The 13,494-nt window shown below is 42.1% G+C and overlaps 1 protein-coding gene across 1 annotated transcript; it reads right to left on the bottom strand.

Annotated features, from left to right (window-relative positions):
- Nucleotides 1–2,570: 2,570 nt before the first annotated feature.
- On the bottom strand, nucleotides 2,571–12,841 carry LOC143322184 (ubiquitin-conjugating enzyme E2 H-like). The gene is made up of 7 exons (XM_076733186.1): nucleotides 12,553–12,841; nucleotides 8,298–8,374; nucleotides 8,010–8,084; nucleotides 7,830–7,869; nucleotides 7,545–7,597; nucleotides 5,931–6,059; nucleotides 2,571–5,799 (listed from the first exon to the last, which is right to left on the bottom strand). Exons 1-7 carry the CDS (start codon nucleotides 12,603–12,605, stop codon nucleotides 5,675–5,677), a joined length of 552 nt encoding a protein of 183 aa, XP_076589301.1. The 5' UTR covers nucleotides 12,606–12,841; the 3' UTR covers nucleotides 2,571–5,674.
- Between the last annotated feature and the right edge of the window lie 653 nt (nucleotides 12,842–13,494).

The following is a 13,494-nucleotide window of genomic DNA, read 5'->3' as shown; positions in this document are numbered from 1 at the left end:
ACGGACTTTTATTTTGGTATTTCTTCAGTCCGCTGGTCCACACTGTGCCAGTTCGCTCTCCATCTCTCCGTCCATCACGGCTCCCCGCTTGTTTTACGGCTGTATGACGAGGGATTTCAGTGGACAGGTAATTAGTTGGTAAGCATCTTAAGCCACTGGCAGTATAGTAATCCACGCCGCCCTCCACCCTCTCCTTCTGCTGCTTCAATACGCAGGCCTACAGTACATTTCCTCTGCGCCTTTTACGCACAGGACGCGCGATGCAGTGGCGACGATGAGGGATTCTGGAAAACCGGTTGGCTGCTAATTTCATGCTGCTCAAATTAGTTTGGCTCGCTTCACACAAAATAAAGTTGATTTAATACAACACTAGCCATGCGAGCCTGAAATAACATAGATTTATGCCACTCACAATGATGTAAGACTCTTCAAGCTTACTATCGTTAAGTTCTATGGTTTGTCAGAGGCAACAAAGAAAAGTAAACTCGTTGCTCCATTTCTAATCCTCTGTCAGAGTCACTCAACTCTTCACATGCTACATAATAAAAGACTGATGTTTACCACCAGACAGCAGACCTACCAGCATCCACCGGGTGTGGCACCCTGCCGCCGCCAGGCCTGAAGCTCCGCTCCGTCTCATCCCTGCACGGGACCACCAAGTTCCTCCGAGCACAGGCCTCCTCTGCCCCTCGTTATATACGGGCACCCAGAGGTCCGTCCAGGGCTCATTTACCTGCTGTCGGTGATTATTAGACAGATTGCAGGTGGAAAAAGAGGCATCATCCTTTCAGCTGATGTGAGCCCGTCAGAGTGGGACAGGACAGGTTTGGGTTACGGCTCTTTCAAAGTTGACGCTGAAATCCACCCGTGCAGCCTTTGTCCTCTCCATACATTATGAAGGAGGCGCAGCCGGCCAGCAGCGTCTCCGCACAGCGCGGCTGCTGCTGCCGCTGGCCTTACTCTCAAATAACTTCACTGTACACGCTTCTCTATTTATCACTTTTGAAACTAGTCGCTTTTTCCGACTATGCAGTTGCTGATCTCCTTAAAAAGTAGCTCCAGCCTCCAGATATAACCCCAAAATGTAACTCCCCGTCACATTAAAAATATCTTTACCTCATCCACTAATGGCTGCTTTAATTTTCTCAATTTCTTCTTCTAATCTGATCCGAACAGAAAGGGACATGTGTGTAAATCCCACGCAGAGGCTGCTAATCTGATGTTTTTTGATCTATCATATCAATACTGTTTCATTCAGACTACTTCTCGGCCCTATAAATAATGAGTTTCTGGAGAAAATAATCACAATGGTGGAAATCCTAATCTGCGAGTGTGTTGTTACCCTCCAGGCAAATTAAACTGATGCTGAAACAGGAAACCTGAATGTGTTCAGAGAGAGGCTGCATGGCCACGCAACGATGAATATTTCATAAGATCATTATGAGCTACTGCGTGTCTGATGAGGAGCGTCATGCTCCAGCACCCCAACATGCAGGACCACCATCATTCACTTATTTAAGATGACCCATCTGAAATTTATTAAAATGAGAGAATAGCATTGAGATAACCTCACCCGCTCGTCGCTTAGGCCCTCTGGGACATTTTCTGTCAGGTAAAAAAAACAAATGCTCATGGTTAAGTCACAGTTATGAGACGGTATATCTAAATCATGAGATAAAAAGTGAGAAATATGAAATTATGAGAAAGTAAATGATCATTTTGTCAAAAATTTGACTTCCCATGAGCTTTTGTAATCTTCTATCTTTAGATCATTTTTTTTCTTTTCCTTGTGGAAATGGACTCCTGCTTATTCAGCTCTCACCAACAGGTTTTTTTCACAGCACACATTTTGACTTTGTCACTGTGCTTTAAATGAAGCAGACGCTGGCTCTGCTCAAGTGTCACAGCTGAGTCATGACATGAGGCAGAACCCAGGACCTGAAACTAAAGCAGCTGAATGGAATTCAGCTGTCATTAATTTCATTACTTATACATGCATTTTCAATACTGTGACATGTCAAAAGGCCTGTCCACAGACACAAAACACTTTAATACACTAATACTCTAGTTTAATACTCTAATACACGATCTGTATCCATTATTATTGACAAAACAACAAAACATGATGACTGATATTAATATATCACTTCTGACAAAAATGGGTCATGTAAAACATTTTGGTCATGTGACGTGATAGATGGGGGGGGGGGGTTATATACATGTTTAAATAACAAAGCTGGAGGTCTTCAAATAAATGAATACAAACAAAAAACTATAAATTAAGGTTGATCCAGGACTCAAACTTCAGCTGTGGAGTTGATAGACCTCTACAGTCTATGTACCAGATAAGACTGCCACCTAGTGGACAGAGGAGAGAAGCACGTTGACGTTCATTCAGTGTGTGTGAATTTACCCAGAGTAGACATTCTTAGACTGACTGCATTAGAAATATAAATATTAAGCCCTGTGAAAATTAGGTTCAGCAAGAAAGACAATTTGAATAACTTATTTGAATGAAATAGATATCTATTAATAAATGGCAAAGGCCTCAACACACAGACATAAATCAATCATTTTTTGTTGTTTATTTCTTTCTTCAAGTTACAAGGGAAGCACATTTATTTATTTTTTGCTTTTTAAAAATCAAAGATATCTGGACTTGTGTCCTGGACATAGGGCTTAAAAGACAAAAATAAAGACGTTCAAACAAATTATAGGCATCAAATATGTCTCACTAACAAAAAAAAAACAAAAACATAATACACTGATGAATCCAGACAATGACAAACAACAAGGCTGGACAGTGGTTTGTTTTTTGTTGCAAATGACAACAGACTGTGATATCATGTAGTACTAAGACCTACACTAACATATATTTGGTTACCTGGCTAATTACAGCCATTTGAACTAGGTTATTAAAGAAATACATTTTTTATGCCGTTTAAAAAAGCAAACTGTGACATGCTAGTTTTACCAGCCAAAGTTAATCCTCAAACAACGGTCAACCCTCTCTGAGGACACCACAGAAAAGATCCTGATGTCATTTTAAAAAATGCTAAAGGGATTATTTATTTTGATTTGGATCCTTTTTTGGTCCAAGCAAGAGGACAGTCCATTCTGAGGGCGATAAGGTCAGACTGTAATTTTTGTTTCCTTTCCAGAAATAACACACAATACAAAGTGATCTGCAATGCGATGAGTACATGTTCCAAACACGTATCAGGCTTCAAGCCTGTGCTATGACACAGACCAGCAAACCATCGTGACATTTAACAGTAAACTGTTACTGCTCTGGTAAACCTCCACTGCACAGGCGCCAGCAGGAACAGGAATCTTTTCATGGGTAAATCAGGATCAAAGCTTTTAAACTTTCCTCAGAAGAAGAAAAAGAAGAAGAAGAAGAAGAAACCTGAATTTAAGTCTGAACTAATCCGAGACAGCCACTCCAGAGTAGGGATGCACGTTTATTTCTGTCAATACTGATAATCAATAATTACCTGCTTCTCATACCAATAACTGTTGATTTCTACTTTTGTATTCCAAAAGGAAGTTCATCACCTGTTGTTTATGCACAGCTGAGGACGAGGAAGGCTAAGATGTATTAAGCAAAGGTGGACGACTGAACGTTCCATAGCTCTGGTCTAACCAAACCAAAGCTGACTTCACTTTAGGAGATCTGTTGTGTTAAATCTCTCTTCCCCTCTGAACCCTTTCAGAAGATGCACTGCAAACTGCACTCATGTCATCTTCCTCTGAAACTCTAAAAAGCTTCCACACCACTGACAACATGTTCGGCCCTCTAGTCCGCACTGTGTGGCTCTTCTCAGGTGCAGCAGTTTGACATCATGAGTTGTTTTTCATCACTTGTTCTTCTCCTCCTCATCCTCCTCTGTTTAATGCCGAATCGCAAACCAACTTCAAAGGCTCAACAGTGATTTCATCATTGGAATAATACTAATAATTTATCAGCCTGATAAATATTGTGCATCTCTACTCAAGAGTTCAACACTTTGAGGAGCATCATTCGTTTATCTTTCCATTTAACCTCAGCCTAAACTCCTTCCTTGTCTTTTTTGGGGGGAATATTTATGTAAGTGAGCTTGCAGATTCATCACATTTTGGTCCCACCGTTTTGGAAAACAAAAGGCCATCAACATCATGAAAAAGTAAATGTGACCAGGTTGAATGGCTGAAACGAAGAGCACTTCTGTCTGACAACGTAAATTATCTTTTGCACATTTGCATATAAGAAGCGGGTGCAGGGGTGCAACATGTCGTCAGAGGACTTGATTCAACAAAGAGTCATCCCACAGAAAAAGATTTATTAACTCTCCTCATCTTTACAGGACAATGAGTCTTTAAACCAGTGTGTTATATAAGTATTAAACCATACATTATGATAGGATTAACCACCCGCGAAAAAACTAACTATCCCTACGCAAGTCAAACACCTATTATAGTTCAACACAAGCAATAGGCAAAGTAGGCAAAGTTCAATAATTCAACAAGGACCTGGATAAATCCCACCAAACCTCACCTGCACACAGGCGTCCTCCCCATGCCTACAGCGTTACAGCTCCACAAAGCCCTACACAAATGTACTTCTGTGTCATGCCACAATATACAAAGATACTCAGAATGACGAACACTTTCCTAAAACGGAGAGGAGGAGGAGGAGGAGGAGGAGGAGGAGGAGGAGGAGGAGGGGGAGGAGATGGGTGTTGAAGAGGAGAAGGATCAGACCGTGAACATGATTTCTGCTGAGCATCAGGAGCCAGTATAAGACAGGTTAGCTGTACGCCATGATTCTCCCTGGGTTACATTCATGCATGCACTCTCACTCGCACGCACACTCGCACACTCACTCACGCACGCACGCACGCACGCACGCACGCACGCACGCACGCACGCACACGCACACGGTGACGTTGTTGCGGTTGATACATTGGTTGTCTGATGGTGTGTGTGTGATGTGTCAGCAGGTTTGGACGGTCCTGTCACAGAGGCCGTCACCTGTCCTGTCTGTGCACAATGAACCCACGACCGCGCTCTGGCCTGCTGGTCTTCAGCTCCTCCGATTGTAATGGCGACTCCTCGGGGGGGGAGGGGGGTCAGCAGTGTCAAAAACTTCAACAAAAATGTGACTCCGTGCTCGTTTGAAGCTGAGACCTCTCGAATATGGTGGATTGTCATGCTGTCCTCGCTCTGTCTGTGAGGCAAAGATGCCTGAAGATGCAGGAAAATGTCAAATTAAGACAAGAAAAAAAAACTTGAGCTGTGTTAGAACTGAAGAGGCTTGTGGAACCAAAAGGGAAAGTGTAAACGGGTTTGTTTGGGTGACATTTCCCCTGCCTCCTGCCGGTCTCACTGCTCACAGCAGCGTGAAGGCCTGAAGACTGAAGCCACTAAAGATCATGGAAATGAATGATGCACTCCTTTCTGACCTGAACAGGCTCTCCTGGACAAAGAGGACGGGGACAGCAGGTGGTCATGAATTCCTAAATAGGGGTTAATATTCTGCAATATCATACTGCAAATCCTTGTGTAGCAATAAAAATCCTTGTGTCGCTGTAAAAAAATTGTCTTGTTTAAATATGAATATAGTACTGAGTTTCTGCTCTTTAGGAAATGACAGTCTGTTGTGAGGTGAAAGGGATGAGATCTCCCCCCTTCACTACAACTCCATGTCCTGAGCCTCGTCCTCCGAAAAGTCTGACATGGAGCTCTCGGAAGAGGAGTCACCTCCCCCCTCCTCCTGCTCCTTTAGAGCCTCCTCTGTGGCGTACCTTTGGATGTACTCTGGAAAAGACGCACAAGGAGGGAGAAAGAGTGCATGTGACATCCACGGCAACACTTCACACTACAATAATCATATACGTCACATCTCATTGATCATTTCAGACTCTCATTCTAAGTCGCTGGGGCTCTACCTTTTATCTTGTGTTTATAATCCTCTGGTCGGTGCAGGTACATGGCGGCTGCGTCCCCATTCAGAGGATCGATGGGGTTGGGGTAGGCGAGCAGCTGAGGGAGGAACGACTCAAAGATGTTGGTGAGGTCTAGTGGATGTGGGGAGAAAAACGAGTGAGTACAGAGAAATGGATGAGCCCTCATTACTTCAACATTGAATCATCCCATCGTGTGCAGTTACAACGTGATCCACAAGAGGTCTCTCTCGCAATGAAACGCTCACTTTAAACAGCTGCCTGCCTGATCAGTTTCATTGTTCTGTAGTCAGGCATCATCATCCTGAGCACTTTAAACTTTTGCGTGAAAATTGGTTTGGAGGTTCTACAACACAGATCCCAAAAAACTGGGATGCTGAGAAAAACAGAAATAAAAAGAGAATCCAATTATTTGCGAACAAACTGTGTTCACCGACAACAGTTTAACAAAGTGTTCCTGAGCCCATGTATGAATATCCTTCATACAATCATGTGTTCACAAAGTGGTGAACCTCACTCCACCCTCACTTGTGAACACAGCTCCCCACTTTTTTGGAATCTGGGTTGTAAAAGTTACTACACTCAATACTACGATGTTGAGGTTTCAGTTACATCTTCAAAAAGTCCCAGTGCTACTTCAACCAAGGTTCAGAAAAGGTTACTGACTCCATTCTTCCATTTGTTCAACAATTAGTCATCACAGCTAAATATTGTCATCTGTGCTAACTGCTCATCACGCCGGTGTCACGCCGCCCACGTAAAATGCACAAATACTTATATCAGGGTGTTGTCACGTACACAACAGATGTCTGAAAACAAACAAAGCTGTGGATCAAAAGCAGACTGAAAAACAAATAAACTCAGTCGTCTCTCAGCTGTGATACAATCTAAGACACTCTTATCTCACTTTCTGTAAAACACAGGTGGTTTTAAATTTGGGAACAAATACACCCTTTTCCATCAGGTCCACAACATACACAGCTTTTTCTTTAAAAAACAAAACAAAACAAAACAGTGAAGTTCTGTTGAGATAAACAATATGAGTCACAACTTGATCAAATGAACTATAAGTTAATGCATCTATTGCACACAAAGACCAGAAGAATTATGATTTTGGCTTCCAACCATGATGAAAACAAGATAATCAGGATAAATAAATATTGCAATGATGCTCTCCGTTTCTCTTGTGCTTTCCTCCACAGCGGTGTGCGTTGAAATCCACTGTTGATGTGATGTGTCCAAAAATTTAAAAAGTCAACTGAGCGGCCCCGACAGATGTTTTGTGCTCATTGTAACAATAACTTCAACAACAGACCCAAAGTGAGAAGAACCCCCTCCAGGTGAGTGAGTTCGCACAAACTCTCCGCCTCAGGACCTTCTTATCTGTCACTCTCAATGCATGACCTCAATACAGGCAGCAGTTATCACTGAAGTGTAAGCTGATTAAACCGAGATGCTCTGCCTGAAGCTGCACTGTAGAGGCGTAAGCTGCTTGCTTTGTTTGTTTGTTTGTTTACCACTGTTTATTACCGTCGGTCAGTTTAACTGAGTGACCAATGAACTCCATTAAGCTGTCACACAATGAGAGCCGTGGCCTACCGTAGAGAGCCGTCCACGTCTGGTTTATGACATCTAAACACACCGTCCCTGACCTGAAAGAGACAAAAACCTGTGAGGACAACACAGCAGCCGAGCAGAGCGTCTCAAAGCAGAGTTATCCTGAATCCCGTCAATCACTTCGTTATGTAAAACTTGAGGATGGGCTTCAGACAATAACAACTGTGCAAATATAAAGTTTGTGCAATAGAAATCCCTTCACTCTTTGCCATGTTGACAGGTGAAATAAGAACCACTGCAGTGATGAAGTGTCGTTGGTCTACTTACGCTTCATCAATGTTGGGATGAAAGATTTTGTTCATGAATCCTGTTAAAGAAGAAGAAGAAGAAGAAGAAGAAGAAGAAGAAGAAGAAGAAGAAGAAGAAGCATGTTTTAATCACTGTAGAAAAGGGTTTAATAAGGAGATTTCAAGGCTTCACTGTGGCACTTTCAGATATATTGTTTACCTATTGATGGTGATTTGAAGGGGTATTTATCTGGGAGGTCCACCCGCACCTTCCACACACCTCCTTCATACGCCGCTGCGAAGAAAAGATGGATCAATGGGCTGAAACACATTCCCAGACTTAACAGTATCACACAAAACAAAACAGCACCATCCACTACGTTCCAACTGTTTTAACTCACAAGGAGCGCAGACTCGATGCTGATTAATTTCACAGTACACTGGTGAAATGCTGATCAATGAGACGGAGAATAAATGTGAAAATCAGTCAATTTCAGGTGGTTCTTACTTCCAGGGGGTCCATGGAACTTGACCACAAACTCATTGAGTCCACTGAGGATGGTGACCTCGTGCTTGCTCTCGATGCTGACAGCTGGTTAAGGAAAAGGTAACAACAGAAACACTGGCAGCAGGAGAGGCTTCGAACAATACCAAACACACGTTCAACAAAAATAACACGACTGTGTGGACATGTGAGGTTCGTCATACTGCCTCTTTCTCTTTCTGTGTGTGTGTGTGTGTGTGTGTGTGTGTGTGTGTGAACTTGTCTGGGCAGAGGTCAAACAGGATCAGTAACATGAGCCATGGCAGCGAGATCAACAATACAGCGACAGACAAACTCAACAGACACGAGATCTCCTAAACAACAAAACAAGCTCACAGTCAGCACAGATGTTGACGGTCACACTTTGTACAGGAAGAAACAAACTTCAGCTGTCCAACTGAAGGCAAACTTCATGACAGTGCTTTTTCACCACAGATTCTTATTCCCTCTGAGCACACTCCAACAGGAAAACAATGCTGACGGCATGGACACCAGTGAAGGGTCCACAAACTACCACACATAAAGAGGCTCAGCGTATTCAGCAGAAATCTCCGGCCAGTTCACTGACTGATGGGAACTCTGATTTGTTTTGCAGGTGTCTTCAGCTGCAGCAAATGGAAGGTGACTTGGGTGAGGCGGATGTGTCATAATCACAGAGTGTGGTGACAGCAGAAAGGTCGAGCGTATTCAATCAAAGACGGCGCGAGCCTGATGCGATGACAGATGGAGAGAAAAAAACCCACAAAACCCTCAAAAGGAACTGTCACGCCCGGTTTCATCATCCCGTCATAAATCCTTCTGTCATCTCCAGCCCAGCGATCCAACCAAGGTAACACAAGGACGCTAATTTAGCCACGCTGCTGAGCACAAACAACAGCGCTACATGGCGTGATAACATACTGTAACTGTCAGGAGGCAAGAGAACTGGGAACATCCACCAGAGAGGACGGTTTAAAGAGCTCAGTCACTCAACAGGAAAAGGTTTGCAAAGCACAGACCAAGAAGACACGGTCGCTCTGAATGTGATCTGAGGTAATGGCTCCTATAAATAAAACCAGTTATAGACTTGAGCTGAAAAAATGTGCATTTCTTTCTTATGCCTTCCCTGAGGGTAGTCCATAGAAACCCAAGCAAACCCAAGCAGCACTCTCTTCTAACACAAGCTTTTTCTTTTTAACCAATTTGTTAAGTCTAGTTCTCATGACATTGAGTTTGTCTGATCTAATCCCATCTGTGCCATTAAACTACACATTTAAAAGACTAAATCCACTGACCTGCAGTCAGAACTTATGGCAAAACATTTATGTACACTGGTGTTTGTGTCCATCTGCAAGCACAGTGAAAAAATGTGACAGCAGCAGTGGCAGCAGGCCAGAATCAACTGTGCTCTGTCACAGTGGCTCAATCTAACATCTTTGATTTAAAGCCACAACATGAAGCCATGTATGGCATCTCCTGTTAAAACAGTGGTGCTTCACTCAGGACTGGGATCTGCTGAAAGAACTGATGGGTCCCACAATGCTTTTTCTGAATGACTCTCACTATGTATTCTTGGATTCCTTATCCATATTTTACAATGTCAAAGAAAAACAACAGTCATAATAACACTAAGCTTATCTGGGATTTTTCCAGCATTCGCAGGTTCGTTATATGTCCATGATTGTGCTTGAGGTAAAAACTTACTATGTTACTATCGCCATCCATTCCAGGAATAAAGGGCTTTGTTAAATGATCAAATTCATATGAGTGATTCATGAGTCAACATGGATTAAGTCTCATCAAGCCCTTCCAAATACGTGTTTGGGTGCTTTAGGTCAAAGTTTCTATTTTCAAACTGATCGTGTCATTCGTGCGTGTCTGTTCAACTGTGAACTTTGCTTCAGTTATGACAAAACTATTTTGACGATCAGGTTGTCTGTGATGACTGCTCACCTGACAAATGTGTCTGAGTCAATTCAACTTTAAACTGGACTTCTGTCCTCTCGTTGCACTCCCTGTCATTAGACTGCTTTGTTTTGCATGCTGACCAGATGTGTCATCGTCCCTCTCCTTAGGAAGTCATAAGTTGTCCTATCCTGTTGCTGTTGTTCTCTGTGTTGTCCAGATGTGTCGTTTGCTTGTGTTGCTCTGCATGTCCTCCTGCTGCATCATTCAGTGTTGTTGAATGTTGTAGTAGTCCAACCTTAAGCCTACTTCAATATGTTTTTTTTTGTTGTTGTAAGCCATGTTCACCAATCTGTAAAGGCTACCTCAAGTTTGGATTTCTTTGCTTTTTCTAGCCTAAATGAATACAAGTGTTGGAAATAGTCAGTTAGTTTACCTGCATCCTCACTGCAAAACATGCCTCATGACTCTGCTTGGGTTGTTTAATTTCTCATTTCCTTTAAAAAATGTGAGGCTTTTTTGATTTTAAGGGGTGTAAGAAAACCTTTATAAAAATATACAGTACGCCAGTATCGCAGCAGTTTGATTCATTTCTGTGAAGAAAACGAGTGAAATTGTAATTCTAAAGTTTAGATTATTTTTTTAAGATATTAACTTGAAGAAATCTCATGAACGAGGACAAAGTGACGATGTCAACAGAAGTTGTTTTCACAGAGCCTTCATTCTCTGCTAAATAGTGTCGCCTTGCCTTGAAAAATGTGCAATTAAAATAAACAAAGAACTAATGTCCAAGGCTCTGGGAGAAGACAACACTGAATTTGTCATAAAAGGAAGCCAATTAGCGACATATAACTGTTAAAAATGTATAAAATGCATAATACAGACATAGAACTATATAAATAAAGTTCCTTAAATTAACAGGAAAATTGATCTCTGATGACCTCACATTTCAATGATCAATCATCGAGTTTGTTTCTGCATTAGTTGTCTGTTTGTCCTACAAACGCCAGCCTGTAGACACATGTCCGTCCAGCCCTGTCCCTGCCATGGACTGGATGTTCCCAGCCCCCCTCCCTGCATGTGCCCCGTACAGCACGCTTGTTGTTCCTCGATCAGCTGTGTGTGAAGCCCCGCCTTCTACCATGTTCCGGATGGTAACAGGCTGACCAATCAGAGAGCAGCATCTAGCTGCAGGACAAAAACAAAACAATTCACCTCACGCTGTCAGATATCCTTTCATGCAAACTTCAGCGGATAACTACAAATAATTAGCAATAACACACAAATATCCATTCGACGATTACTTACGACAAGAAGACATCACCAACCAGCAGTAAACAAATGAAACATAACATCATGTGACACAACACCTCAAAGAGAGAGATGTTAATGAGAAAAATAATAATAATTAAAAGGATAACACATCCATTCGCTTTTCTCTGAATTGAGATCAACTTGTATTTTGGCTTCATATTTTTTTAATTATATAATTTGTGGAAAACACGCCAGCCTGACTTATCTACTACGATCACAATTTAGATTTTGTTTATCTTCAATTTGCATTGTATTTGGGCAACAATTGAAAAAGCACAACCGGTCAAACTCCGGTTTCTCTCTTCTCTAACGTTAATGATTGCAGTTATCTGTCGACTTCGTGTTTGTCGTTAGTCAAATGTCGTGTCTGTTACATCGACTCTATTTGTTCTCCCATGGTGCAACACAGCTACACAGCTAGCTACCCTGACGTTAACGTTACAAAAAAAATGACTAAAAAATAAACGTGCCTTTCCTAAGACGCGCCTTCAAAATGTGAAAAACTCCTCACTAACCCTTAACACTGTGTTGTCAGTCAGGTGGGACCACATTTTAATGGCTAAGAGGCTAACTTATCGCTTCCGAGCTAATGTTAGCAATGTTCAGAGCGAGCACAGAGTTAACAGCCAACGTTAGATTGCGACAGATTCGATGCTAATTCTCGACAAACAAGAAGAGCATTGCTAATGTATTAGCAAGCTAATGCTGGCTAACAGGCAAGTGAGTCCACACAAATGACGTGAGCTAAATGTTGTACTTAGCCTCCTTGCCATTCTGCCAAGTTAACAGTGAGCTAGCTCACCGCAGAATCTAACGTTTCACACAGGTCTCCACATTCACCCCGGAGTGAACACTTTTCACCAAATCTATTAACCTCACATAGCGACTAGCAACATACATCCTTATAGCAGGCATCGGTAATAGACTGTAACTGGTCAACACTACAGAGCTGACAATTGTTATAAAACAAAATATTTGATGTGGCTATGCAGGCTTGTTGTTTATGTTCTGGAAAGGATACAGTTTCACCACGTCGGTATCCATTCGCCTCTTGCCCGGACTTGGAGACGACATTTTTGTATTCCTTTCAGAAGTGATCTAAAAATACTGCGGCGATGAGGTTACCTCAACCTTTCAGCTTGAAAATACCTACAAGCCCGCTGGACTGTATCAACAGCCTTCCCGAAATGTCCATAAACAAAATCCTAGCTGCAACATCGCCCACTTTTTCTCCTCTCTGTGGATCCTCACTGCTTCCCTGACCAGCTCTGCCTAGTTGCGTCCTGTCCTGAAGACTCTCTGCCAGTGACATCAACCTCCAGCGACCAGGCTGGGGAGAGGAGGAGCTCCGGTATAGAAATACACTCCAAAGAACAGAACTGCACGGCGTGCTGTATGCTGTATGTCGTTTATGGCAGTGAATAAAAGTGCCGCGATCATTCCCGATAAGACACAAGTCGACATTTGAATATAAATTTGACTTCTGACTTGTTTAATTTCCAAGGCTGGTCAAAGCGTGCTCAAAGAAAAAGTGCGTGCCTGTCTGTCATACCTACATCTATATTGAAATTAGTTCATTGGTGGGCTGAGACGAGCACTTCAGGCCAAACTTGTTTTTTTCACTCTCGTGTCCAACGATTATTTATGAATTATAAATATAAATAGTTAATGAGAAATTTTAGCCTCTTGTCTCACACATTATTTTGTTCAATATTAATCAAACAGGTGAATAAATAGCATATCCTGTACGGTCAGTACAAGATTATACAGTTGCCACTTTATTAGGTACACCTAAAATTAACACAGTCGAATACAACAGTCACAAATAAAGCAATAAATCCTACTTTGATGAAGGTTAGACTGTTATTTAGAAAAAATACTGTTAATTTATGCCCTTGCTAATGTTTCTCCCCTTTCCTCCCCTTTTCTTCAAATCAAAGTTTAAAATCAGAGGGTGTTATAT

The sequence above is a fragment of the Chaetodon auriga genome, chromosome 6, assembly GCF_051107435.1.
Source record: "Chaetodon auriga isolate fChaAug3 chromosome 6, fChaAug3.hap1, whole genome shotgun sequence".
NCBI classification, from domain to species: Eukaryota; Metazoa; Chordata; class Actinopteri; order Chaetodontiformes; family Chaetodontidae; genus Chaetodon; species Chaetodon auriga.
This window is presented reverse-complemented; position numbering and strand designations above follow the sequence as displayed.